This window comes from Spinacia oleracea, chromosome 5, assembly GCF_020520425.1.
Source record: "Spinacia oleracea cultivar Varoflay chromosome 5, BTI_SOV_V1, whole genome shotgun sequence".
Classification (NCBI taxonomy): domain Eukaryota; kingdom Viridiplantae; phylum Streptophyta; class Magnoliopsida; order Caryophyllales; family Amaranthaceae; genus Spinacia; species Spinacia oleracea.
The window spans coordinates 6615842-6629564 of NC_079491.1; the positions used below are offsets into that span (position 1 = coordinate 6615842).

Below are 13723 nucleotides of genomic sequence, written 5' to 3' on the forward strand. Positions count from 1 at the left end.
GAACTTCAGATAGGCATGTGGAAACCTTTTCTGCAGGTTTAGTTGCACCCTGAATGTGCTTCTCTTTAAGGAAGCACCATGATATGATGATAACATGTATTTCAAAGTCAGGCACTGGTATATTACTTATGATTCAGACATGAAACCTTTCTTACCCACATTGTCTGTTCTGGGTTTACTCATTCCAGTATCATGATTCATGATGATACATGTGAAATACTACCTCCATTTCACCTTTTACTGTTATACTTTCTATTTTTGTCCGTTCCTCGGCCCGGGGGGCAGATTCAGAAGGGAAAAGGCTGTCAGTGTCCACAGTATTGGAGCGAGCATTAGCGTATCTGGTTTAAATACGATGATAGGGGTCAAATTTCATGACCGAGCCAGATATTCAATATCGTCCAATTGCTATTTGATTAGTTTGCTTCTTCATATTAGACCCTTTACAGGATTAATGAGCTTTAACTTCTAGGCTCACACTCTGCTTACTACAACTTTATATAGGAGTATTTAGGTTTCATGAAACATGTTTTCTTTCACCAAATGCCTGCTAATTGTCCTGCAGTCTGAAAATTTTGCCAAATTTAGTTCAGACTTCAGAGAATCACACTATTACTGTTAGTCCCTGTTCTTTTTGGTTGAATTTCAGGAAAGTTCAGGTCAGTTTAGCCCCAAAGAACAGGGACTTGTTATATTAACCACGGATTATGAAAGTCTTCCCATCACTAGAAGTTCAAACCTCGCGTCAACAATCCCATTTTTCTCCCTCTTCTGATGTAGGCTATAAAAAATCGATTACAGTCACAGGTCTGTAAACTACTTGCAGTAACATCTGCACAAATTCACACAAGTATACATTTATTAACTAAATATTAATTCAACCCAAGAAAATATTGCCAACTTTCAAATCAATGTCAATACATATTAAAGAAATCACAGATTTGGTGCTAATTTGTTGATATTCCCTTGTTTTCTTGAGCTAGTGGAATAATAATGAAGATATTGAGATTTGAGAGTAGTTACTCCTAATATAAATATGGTATAGGCCCAGATCAATGACACAACTGTGTCAAAGGTGTTTGGCAGAAACAACTTGAGGATTATTGTCTTTGGTATTTTCTGATTTGTCTCAACCATGATAGAGTATAATTCATATTTATTAGAAGTCAATCAGTATTATACACCTAAATTATCAAATTAATGTTTAAGAGAGTTTATTATTTAAGTCAACCACACTGTACCGTAAATCTCAATTGTAACAACGGTGATGATATGGTTAGACCAGGGTCCACGGTGACTTTTATTGAGAAATGAGGCGATAATTATGAATAACTGAAAAATGGAGGCGACATTCATGAATAACTTGGCATAATATGGGGTGACTTATTATATTGAGAAATGAGGTGATATTTTCCGTCTCACCGGTTTATATGCAACTGTTTTATAATAATAAAGTCTTTTCTAACCTACTTAATTTGTATTAGCTTGGTTGAACCAAACAAGCATCTTTCTCAACTCCTTAAAACAAAATTATCTTCACACTTCACATGGTTTATGACTTTTATTATGAAGCAGATTGTCTTAAACTTGCAAATTCAGAGTTGTTAATATTAGTTCCTCTGTGTTTTTCCCCTTTTTTGTATATTAGGTGAGTATTAGTTGAGGTTGAGGAGAATAATATTATGCTAAAAATAATATCTCAAACTCAACAGAAGTCAAACTTTTCATGGCTATAATTGTTAATCATCCTACTCTTTTGTAGTATTATGCCTGATAAATATTAATTACTCAGTTTTGACTATGTTTGATTCTTAAAAATGATCTCATTTCATTTAAAGTCAAATTATTATTAAAGTTTTTTTTCAATTGAATCTATTTAAGGAAAATACTTTTAGAATATATACCGGAAGAAATAAACCTAATATGGCCTTGTTCTCTTCACCTAATATGGTCTGATTTTTCAAGTTTTTGGTTTGGTCTCATCTGGTATGGTCTGAATGTTTTTCATGAGTGCTTTTTGCTTTTTCCGGCCTGGCCAGGTCTGATCTAATAAGCAATAAGAATAAGGTGAGAAAAAACAAAATCGTAATGAAAACTACTACCTTTTGTTCCTTTTTGTTTATTACGTTTTCCTGATAAGTTTTTATTTTTTTAATTCTTGTGCAAATAATAAGCGTCAAGAGCATTAAGAAACGGAGGTAGTATAAGATTAATCTCAAAAACATCCCATTCCTACTCAGGTTATAGAGTGGGCCTTTTACCTAAGTTTTTTGTCTGTTTAAACAATCAGCATATTCCTATCCTAAATCTCCATACTTCTTGTCATAATTTTTATTACTTTCAGAAACATGCATGGACAAAATTCCAACATGACAGAAGAGAAAAACTGAACCTACCCCCATATTCTTAATTCTTAAAGAACACACAAAAGTTCTTTCAAAGTCTCTCTCATTTTCAGTGCAATGATCTCAATGCATATATAATACATTCTTTCAGAAGTCAGACCCTCCATCATCCACCAGAAATCAAATTCTCTTCATTTTTAGCCATTTTTTCATCCATCTTAGTACTGCAGAATGCAAGATTTTCAGCTGTAATATCTCTGAAACCATAACCTCCTAAAATGGACATCATTAAAATGTCTCATTTAACTATTCTTTTCTGTTTCATCTTCAGTATTTTCCTTAGTCACACCTCAGCTGAGAATTCAAGTGATTCTTATTGGCTATTAAGGATCAAATCGAGTTTCATTGATCCTGATAATACTCTCAGTAACTGGTCTTCTTCAACAAGTATATGCAGCTGGAATGGAATTACATGTTCACTTGATCAAGTTCATGTTATAGGCATGAACCTTTCAAGTTCAGGGCTTTCTGGTGTTATATCACCTGAATTTTCCCATCTTTCTTCTCTTCAAACTCTCGACTTATCATCGAATTCTCTCTCTGGACGTATACCTGGTGAGCTCGGAAAGCTTCAGAATCTAAGAGAGCTCCTCTTATACTCTAACTCTCTTTCTGATAAGATCCCTCATGAAGTTGGATTTCTTCCCAAGTTGGAGATTCTCAGAATAGGGGACAACATGCTTACTGGTGAGATCCCTAAAAGTATTGGCAACTTAACTGAACTGAAAGTTCTAGGCATTTCTTATTGCCTGTTGAATGGAAGTATTCCATCAGAAATAGGAAGTTTGAAGAATCTGGAGACTCTCGATTTGCAACAGAACGCTTTCGTGGGGGAAATTCCAAGGGAGATTGGTGAATGTCAGAAACTGCAGGTTTTTTCTGCAGCCAACAATATGCTTCAAGAAGATATACCTACATCAATTGGTAAGCTTCATTCATTACAAGTCCTTAATTTGGCCAACAACAGTTTCTCTGGTATGATTCCTACAGAAATGGGAGATTTGCAACAACTGAAGTACTTGAATTTGCTGGGAAACAGATTAAGTGGTGCAATCCCTTCAGAAATGAACCTGTTAAGTCAGCTAGAAAAGCTAGATTTATCAGGAAACAACTTATCAGGATCTCTTGAACTCTTCACTTCACAAATGAAGAATCTCGAGGTTATTATACTCTCGAATAATCACTTATCTGGTAACATTCCAGGAAGTTTCTGCATGAATAATGGTTCAAGGTTACAGATCCTTTCTATTTCAGGAAATGGTTTCTCAGGAAAATTTCCCTTGGAGTTGTTGAGCTGTTTTTCTCTGCAACAACTAGACCTTTCTGACAACAAATTCCAAGGAAAGATACCGTCTGAGATTGATAAACTGGAACACCTCACCGATCTTTATCTTAACAACAACAGCTTCAGTGGGAAGCTACCACCTGAGATTGGCAATCTGAGTAACCTGGAATTCCTTTCCTTGTATGGAAATGGGATTACAGGAGAAATTCCAGCAGAAATAGGGAAGCTAAACAAGCTAAGTGTCATCTACCTGTATGATAACCACATGTCAGGTAACATTCCAAACGAGTTGACAAACTGTACTAGCCTCACAGAGATTGATTTCTTTGGAAACCATTTTTCTGGGTTGATTCCTGATTCAATTGGAAAGCTTCAAAACCTGGTTTTGCTTCACTTGAGGCAAAATGAGTTATCTGGGAAAATCCCTCCTTCCTTGGGTGACTGCAAAAAGCTTCAGATGTTGGCTTTAGCAGACAACAGATTATCTGGGTCAATCCCATCAACATTCAGTTCATTGTCAGAGTTAAGTCTCATTACCCTTTATAATAACTCTCTTGAAGGCCCTTTACCCGAATCTCTTTTCCTTTTGAAGAATCTCAAAATCATCAATTTATCTCATAATAAGTTAAATGGAAGTATTTTTCCATTAACAGGTTCAACCTCTCTTACAGTATTAGACTTGACTAATAATGGCTTCTTTGGTTCAATTCCTTCAAGACTAGCCTTATCCAAAAACCTGATTCGTGTTCGCCTAGGAAGCAACTCACTTTCTGGTAACATTCCTCTTGAGTTTTCCCTTCTTACAGAGCTGATTTTCCTTGATTTATCTTTCAACAGTATATCAGGAGAGCTAGCTGTTAGTCTATCCAACTCCACAAAACTTGAACATCTTATACTGAATAATAACCAGTTTTCGGGCCATATTCCTTCTTGGTTAGGGAACCTGAAATGGTTAGGAGAGCTTGATCTATCTTCTAATAACTTCAATGGAACAATACCGAAAGAGGTTGGAAAATGCTCAACATTACTCAAACTCTCTCTTCATACCAACAAGTTGTCTGGCCAAATACCACCAGAGTTAGGAACCCTGTCATCTCTGAATGTCCTCAATTTGCAAGGCAACAACTTATCAGGAACAATTCCTTCAGAAATCCAGCATCTTGAAAAGCTGTTTGAGCTTAGACTCTCTGACAACTTCTTGACAGGTAAAATACCTGTTGAGCTACAACAACTTACTGAACTTCAAGTGATATTAGACCTGAGTCATAACCAGTTATCAGGGGAGATTCCTCAGTCACTTGGAAATCTCATGAAACTCGAGCGATTAAACCTCTCAAATAACAATCTTCAAGGTAGAATACCTTCCTCATTAGGAAAACTCTCAAGCCTTCATAGTCTCAATCTTTCTCATAACCTTCTCCAAGGAAAACTCCCATCTTCATTCTCAACCTTCCCACTTAGCGCCTTTGTGGGAAACAAGAGGCTATGTGGGGCCCCATTAGGGTCTTGCTCGAGCTCATCGAAGAAACGGTTGCCTAAGGGTGAAGTTGTTATGATCATAGTTGCTATTGTTTTTACTTCGAGTGTTATATGTTTGGTAATGATTTATATCATGCTAAGAATATGGACTGCTTGGAGAAAAGTTGCTGTTTCTAGCAATGATGGATTTGGGAATGAAAATAAAGGACAAGATCAAGAGAAGTGGGTGTGTTATGGGGACGAGAAAAAGAAAGGCGGGTATTGTAAAATGAGCTCAAAAAATATGACTCCTTCGCCAGATAAACAACTGTTTACTTCAGAATCTGTGCTCAAGAAATGATCATTCATCAGTTTAAATTCCTTATTTTTTTTTTTGCTATTTGTTTAGAGACTCGAGACGTACAGATGTGTAAATTTTATCTTAAATTTGGTGAGAATTCATATGTTCTTTTTTTTAGATTATGTATAGCCTTGATCGTAACCAGATCATAGAGATAAATTAATGTTATGCATTACAAAAATGTCCAAGACAAGTACGGAGTACAGTGGTTCATCAAAGTCTTCTTTTTTATTCTTTGGAGATAACATAGTTTCCCACATCGATCTATAGAAAAAGAAGCAGCAGAAAAATGGAATAAAAGAAAAGTTGCGAGCATTCTGCAACTCATACCTTTCTCGGCCTTTTGGCTAAGATCAAGTGTAGTATCTGTTCTTATCAGTTTAATATCTGATACGTGGGCCAATGGCCCACAACGATATTAAATTTATTTTTTAAGGGAGAAGTCCCATCACAGTAGCTTGCTGCTGGGGTCTTCAAGCGTCGCCCATGCGTTGCACTATTGCACGGGCCTGGCGCATCCCACCAATTCTAAAATCAGATTTTTTGCGACTCAAGCACTTTGGCAATTTGCTATATAGTTAATTCTCAATCAATTGGTAACTCATTCAATTATTCTTCAAAAGACAGAAATGGTGAAGTAGCAAGTGAGTATTAAGTGAATCTGAGATTTTGGAAATCTCCGTACTCCATATGTAATTGACATCTACTACTGCAAATACTTTGTCTATATACCTTTATTTGTTTAATATTTCTAATAAATAAGACATCGAATCTATCATTAATTTTAATTAGAAGAATATATATAAGCTCTATTTTAATGATAATTTCTACCATTACAGTTTAGATATCATACAAATTTATATTAAGCTAGATTATAACCGTGCAATATTGTAATAGTATTTTTTTAAAGCCGCCACGAATTGAACCTCTCACTATAATGTTATTTTTTGTGGTGCATATCAACATCAATCGAGTACGGAGTATAACGCTTTTGAATCGTTTCGTTCCTTGACCAACCGTATTGTTTTCTTGGTGCAAATGAGCCACAAGGGCGGGGTCGCGGGGATGAGAATCGATCCCAGGATCACCTGGAACCGGGATGGAAGCTCTAACCAACTGAGCTATCCATCACTCTCTGACCAACCGTATTATGTTAATTCTACCAGTTAGGCAATTAGTCATTTAGGAGTATCTTACGAGTATCAATTAGCATCAAATTTTTGATATCAATTAGCATTGTTTTTCCCATATAAAGTTGGTATTATATTTATTCTATTTTCCTTATACAAAGCACTAATGTATAATAAACGGAAGCACATCAACTAAAGGAGTAGTCTACTCAATTAAGGAGGAATTCGAGAAAAGAAAAAGAAAATAATATCAAGTAAATCAAATAATAAAAGGTTTATTTAGCAATAGGAATAAAATATTCGCTAGGTTATAGAAAGCGAGTTTAAAACATAGACCATAGATTTCAAACTCCATTGCAAAGAAAATCTAGTACCCATCTCCATTAAATTATTGTAATTAATAATTAAAGCACATCCAGTGTCGTTATTTTTCCGACATGGGATATTGGAGAATTGTATAAGAATTGTCGAAACCGTGAGGTAACTCCTCAACGAGTGTTGTAAATACGAACACCTTAATTGTCATGCATAGCCTGCTTATTCAAACCGTGTCTGGTTAATTGGTTAGCAAGAATTAAGAATTCGCTTTTAATTGTTTTTAATAAATTAGACAATGAATACGTATTTGTATAATAAACGGAAACATATCAACTAAAGGAGTAGTCTACGCAATTAAGGAGGAACTGAAACATACTCCGTATCAAGGAGTACTCTATCAAGGAGGAATTTGAGGAAAGAAAAAGAAAATAATATTGAGTAAACCAGATAATAAAAAGTTCGGTAGGAAAAATAAAGGGAGTAAATACGAACACCTTAATTATCGCTGCTGGGCAGGTTTCGACAATGAACCTGCCCAGCAGAGCGACCAGCAAACGTGTTTATCATAAGTAGTCTACGCAATTAAGGAGGAACTGAAACATACTCCGTATCAAGGAGTACTCTATCAAGGAGGAATTTGAGGAAAGGAAAAGAAAATAATATTGAGTAAACCAGATAATAAAAAGTTCGGTAGGAAAAATAGAGGGAGTAAATACGAACACCTTAATTATCGTGCATAACCTGCTTATTCAAACCGTTTGCTTTTAATTTTTTTTAGTAAATTAGACAATACATATTTTGTATAATAAACGGAAACATATCAACTAAAGGAGTAGTCTACACAATTAAGGAGAAACTGGAACATATGAAGGAGTAGTGTACACAATCAAGGAGGAATTTGAGGAAAGAAAAAAAAAAAGTTCGGTAGGAAAAATAACGGGAGTAGATACGAAAGAGTATCCCTAAAGGGGTACCAAAGAAAATCCGGTGCCCATCTAAGTAGATGAGCAGGAACATGTCATTGTAATTGATATTTAAAGTAAATTCAGTGTTGTTACTATTGCAATATGGGATATTAGAAAACTGTATAACAATTGTCGGAACTGTGAGGCAACACTCCTCTAACAAGTGTTGTAAATACAGACACCTTAATCTATCATGTACGGATCATGCTTATTCAAATCGTAGCTGGTTAATTGGTTAGCCAAAAACTAAAAATTCACACGAGATATATGATGGAAGATGTAACAAGCTACAATGTTGAGGACATGAGGAGTACGACTGTGTGAGGGAGCATTAAGACACCAATCAAGTTTTAATTATTTTGATAGCAAAGCAATGGTATTTTGAAGTACGATCGTGTGAGGGAGTACTAAACTTTTCTTGAAAAGCGTTGAATCTATCTATCTATCTATTACTATATTACTATATACTAAGGGTTGAATTTATCATTTATGGTGCGATTTTTGCCCGTCAAAAACCACTTTCCCAAAAAAATGTATATGTTTTATTTTATTTTTATTCTCTACCTTTTTTATAAACTATTTATGTATGAAAACAAAATTGAGTTTATAAATTATGACAATAATAGATACGACGTAATAATAATTATTCTAAATCGGTAATATTTTAGTCAAATCGCTATATTAATAATGGAAAATAAATCACTCAAATTTTTTGTCAAAGTACCATATTAGCATCTTAAATATGCATATTAGATGAATAAATTTAAACGAGTATATTAAAAATGTTATAACTATGCAGTAGTTTGGGAGATATTCAGTTAAATATTTTGTGAAAAAAATTGATCAAAATCCGTGCGTGCACGGGATCTAATGTAGTTAAGCTAATTAGAGTATTTGATCGTCAAAAGATCTATCTCGAGCCATTTGAGGAAGTGATTAGAGAAGGTAAACACGATTTAAATTAAAAACAATTTAAACGAAAAGTGCTTGGGTGTCAATGCAGGTACATAAAACTTAAGTTGCCCCAAAAAGTAAAAACTTTAACTTATTTCAAATTTTATTCACCGCACAACTAGCTTACCAAGTGCTCGACCAATCTCCCAACCAAAGCAAACACAAAGAAATTCTTCAAAGACTAGAAATGGGTAAACGAGGCAAGGGGAGAGTGAATGACACACCATATTCGTCATAATTTTACACTTATCTCTTATGGACTTTATTCTAAAAGTGCTTAACAACCATGCTTCTTCATACCCAACTCTGTAGGGAGGTTGTGCCCGGATACCCACGGGTGCCCCTCACGTCGTTGTTATGCCCACAAACCCATTGACATGTCGCTGCTACACCCACACACTGACACACCATCGACACCCTTGGTGAACTAGGTATGTAGATGTTGTTTGGTATAGATCGTATAAAGGCAACATCCAATAAGACTAGCAATTAAATCTTCTATTCATCGAACATGTATACTCGAGTCATATTGATAACATATCTCATTAGGAAACACCATATGTTTGGTATTAATGGTAACTTCTAAACAACGTTTAGGTCATAAGATTTTAAGAGAGCATTAGTAGTGTCTCTAATCTCCTCAATGCAATCAAACATTTAAAGTGGTAATATATGAATTCGATGCGTTTGTGTTGTTCACTCCATGATTAATCACTTCTCGTAGCTAAAAATGCTAGATTGTGGTGTTGAGAAACAAAAGCACTGTTCCCTTGTCAACAACTGGGCAAGATATTCATTTATAGTGAACAACTATTTTAAAGTTCCCACATCGAGATATAAGACGGCAAGCTGGAAAAACTAGTTATAAAAAACAACTAGCTGCCATCTTCAAAAATTTAAAAGGGTCGGTTGGCTAAATATGCCATGCTCGACTTGAGATAAGGCGAGTGCTGTATGGCTATCAAGACATATGGCCGACATAATTTGTGGAAACTCTTATAGGGTTGGCTCGCTTGGCCGACCCTCTTGAACATATGAAAAGGTTAAGAAAAACAAAGCAGAAAGCTAAGGTGCAGTTTGTTTATATTTTATATTCTCTTGAACATATAAAAGGTTAATTTTCTTACGTGATCTGCGTAGATTTATAATAATTTTTTATTTTATAATTTTTACGTACATATAGATAACTGATGAAATATTGTATAATGATAAAAAGTGTCAAAATGCTAAATGCATCAATAGAGGAGAAAGAAGGAAGTATGTTGTATGCGATTGCTAGGCATGATTCAACAAGCTTAAACATTTATGGGTCACTCATTACATCCAACAATGTAGTACTCCGTACGTGTCACCTCTTACAGTGATATGTATCCCTTGTTCAATTACGGAGTACAAGCCATGTAGGAAAATTAAGGGTTGACCGAGTACAATTTATAACTAAAATAAGTTTGAATAAGTTCTAATAAGCTCAGATAAGTTCAGTTAAGTTCAGATAAGATAAGTTCAGGAAAAATAAGTGAAAATCAGATGAATAGAACGCAACCTTAACTATTTTTGGGTTTACCGAATAGAATTAAGCAAACTTGTTCAACTTTTGGGAGCTTGAATTTTAAATGTCAAGTCACTTCTCAATCCCATATAAGATTGACATCAACTTGTAAAATTTCAAAGTAGGTATATCTAAATGGCGGTATGTAGCATGTTTGTCAAATACAAGGCCGGATGCAAATGAGCCTCTTAAGGCAACATGGGTAACTCATAGCCGTTACATGGAAATAGCATAACTACATATTTAGTGCATGTTTGTAGGTACCAAAATAGAATGAAAACGGATAAGTATGAAGTTTGTAGGTACCAAAATAGATTGGAAACGGATAAGGAGAAAGAAAATTTTCGATTCGTTGTTTGATTGATACAGTATTTTTTTCGAGGGGGATTGTTTAATACTCTGTATAATTAACAAGAAGAAAACTCCATTTGGAAATTGGGAAGAGGTAAAGAATTGTTAATAGGGCTAGGAAAAGGTAATTAATGGATTGTACTACGTAACAGTTATCCTTAGGTTAATAGAACGTCTTTCATACCAAACGATATGTAATGGAAACAATTAAGGAAAACTTGATATTATCGGTCCCAACTATGGCCGATTTACTTTAAAAGGTCTCAACTTTTAATTATCTCAGGGTGATCCCTACTATAGAGAGTCATTTTCAAAAATGGTCTCTTAGTTAAAATTAAGTGATATATAACTTAATTAAGACTCATATCTCTCGTGTAATAATCATATTTTTTTAATTAAATCAAGTTAATGGAATAATATGATATGCTAAAATAAACTTAATTAACAGTTTAATTAAGCTAAAGGACCATTCTGGAAAAAACACACCTCAAAATTGAAACCACTCTAGAATAATCAAAACTTGGGACATTTTAAAGTGAAGTGACCATAGTTGGGACTGTTAGTATCAAATTTTAATTTACCTTTTTTTAGTCTAAAATCACTATACTCATACTTGCTAACATTTGGTGGCTTAGTTTTGCTTTAATTTGAACCTAACCCTAAAGTTCACCTTTAATATCCAGACAAAATGTTTTCCACTGACCTTAATTATTGTCATTATTAATTAAAATATCCATCCTTTTTTTTTTTTTTTTTTTTTTGTCATTTCCTATTTATTCTTCCCAAGCTTTTAGTACTTGTCCATTTTTTGGCTGAAACATTTTCCTTTTAGAGGGTTAAACTTCTAAATCTCATATTATGAGTAGTTGATGACCACCATATGATTCACCTTTATGCGTGTGAGGTTTTTCAGATTAGTCTCGATACGAGTATACATTCTGAATATCATTATTTTTTTAAATTTTTTTTAGTTAAAAATATTAATGGTCAAAGTTATGTGTATAATCATTAGATCCCGGCCGGAGAAAGTATGAAGTTGAGTTGGACGACCTACTCAACTATTCGACGGTCCTACTCCCACGAGTCCCACACCAATCCACCCAACCCAAATCCAAACCCACACAGAGAGAGGTATTGGATTAAATGGCCCAAGCCCAACACAGCCACAAATTATCAAGTCAACAACTACCACAAATGGAATATGGACAAGAATATTCTAAAAGTATGTTAATTTCTTTTTTCTTGCCAAGGAAATCTATTGGCAACTTGCTTAATAAGGATATCTACTTATTAAAACAAATTGCCATATTTATTTAAAATATTAAATTAAAATATTAAATTAAAATACAAAAAAAACACTAATTTCCCAACAGATTTAGGTGGGTAGGTCCAAAAATAATTTAATTTTAATACAAGTAATAAATAATAATATTAATAATGAAATTTTGAAATGTATGCTCTAGTGCCCAAGAGCATTGGTGCAATTAGTTTGCAACAAACAACTTAGAAAGAGCAAAAAAGAACATTATTATATGTACTTTCCATACCTTATTATGTGCAAAAATATGGCCACTATGCTCATTCATGTGTTTAGAGCATGCGGATGGAAGTATTTTGCACATCATGCTAATTTTATTTCACATGATTAGTTACTTATAGTTCACCCTTAATTTGTACTACTAAATACTAACAAATAAATCGAAAACACTAAAAAAGACAACATTTTAACAAGTTTAACAATAATAACACTTACTAGAAATAAAATGACCGCTCTATCTTTCCCTTAAAAATAAAATAAAAAATAATACTGCATGAAATCTACCGTTTACATCACTACCTTTGTGGCTTCTTAAGATAGACACGGAATCGTAAAAAGAAGAAGAATAAAGCCTAAATGTAGGAGAGACTAGAAAGAGAAGAAGGGTTGAAATGAAATGGTGCAAGAAGCTATGAAAAGGATGTTGAGATTTTATAGTAGATTCAAAGTGAGGCTGGAAAGTCTTCTAGCAAGGGTTTTGGGCAACGGGCAGATTGAAATCTTGGAGTAAATGGCAAGTTGATATTTCGGGCAGTGTTGCCCAGCTTAGGGTTTGATGGCCAATTATTAAATGAAAATATGTTACAACTTGCAATTTATTTGTTTACTAAAATGGCTACTTGCAATCTTGCATTACCTATTCTGTAGATATTTTCTTATTTTGTATTGTTGGGAATTGGATTTAATTAACTTGGCATTTTGGGGCCTTGGGGCGTCCTAACTTGGTAACTGTTGACCATCTAGGCTGGTTAATGGGTTGGGCTGGTTAGTGTGGACTCACCTTGGGATGGGTCGTGGGTTTTGTCACAATTAGGGTGCATTTGAAGGGTTGGGTGATATTGATATATTTAGAGTTGGGCATGGGTTGGGCCAACATTCGGGCTAACAGAGACCAACCCGATCCTGTTGTAAACCCGACACGACGATGAGCCACGAGCTGTGCGTTGACATCATTTTAGAAATTTGGCATGAGCACAACATACCACTCCACACACTTATTTTTTTAAAAATATCAAAAATTCTTAAAATTAGTAAAGGAACCCGCCAGCACGACACGAACTGGTCCGACATGCCGGGTGAGCCGCACATTATCCTCATTTATGAAAGAGAGACACGAGCACCCACGACACGACACAACACAACTTTTTCTTGTGTCGTTCTAGGCACTACCCGTTAGGGCATGCCACATGAGGCTGTGAGGTTCAACTCATGGGCCTACACGATTCAACACGTGCCCAATTCTAGTGATATCCAATATTTATATTTTTGAAAAAATTGGTATTGGTTGGCTATGGCCGAGTTTGTGCACCAAGTTTTAATCGTTCGCACAACCCACCTCTTGTGTTGGGTCCGTGCTAGGTTGACTTGGAACTCAATTCGATTATGTTGACCCATATACCTATATGGTCT

General features: G+C 34.9%; 1 protein-coding gene and 2 non-coding genes across 3 annotated transcripts; all 3 read left to right on the forward strand.

Moving 5' to 3' along the window:
• The first annotated feature begins 2305 nt into the window (after window positions 1–2305).
• On the forward strand, window positions 2306–5789 carry LOC110797043 (LRR receptor-like serine/threonine-protein kinase GSO1). Its single transcript, XM_022002140.2, has one exon. The coding sequence runs from the start codon at window positions 2624–2626 to the stop codon at window positions 5507–5509; it is 2886 nt and encodes a 961-aa protein (XP_021857832.2). The 5' UTR covers window positions 2306–2623; the 3' UTR covers window positions 5510–5789.
• A 46-nt stretch (window positions 5790–5835) lies between these two features.
• On the forward strand, window positions 5836–6032 carry LOC130462162 (U2 spliceosomal RNA). Its single transcript, XR_008922300.1, has one exon. It is a non-coding gene; the product is annotated as a U2 spliceosomal RNA (small nuclear RNA).
• A 3741-nt stretch (window positions 6033–9773) lies between these two features.
• LOC130462300 (U11 spliceosomal RNA) lies at window positions 9774–9905 on the forward strand. Its single transcript, XR_008922396.1, has one exon. It is a non-coding gene; the product is annotated as a U11 spliceosomal RNA (small nuclear RNA).
• Window positions 9906–13723: the final 3818 nt, after the last annotated feature.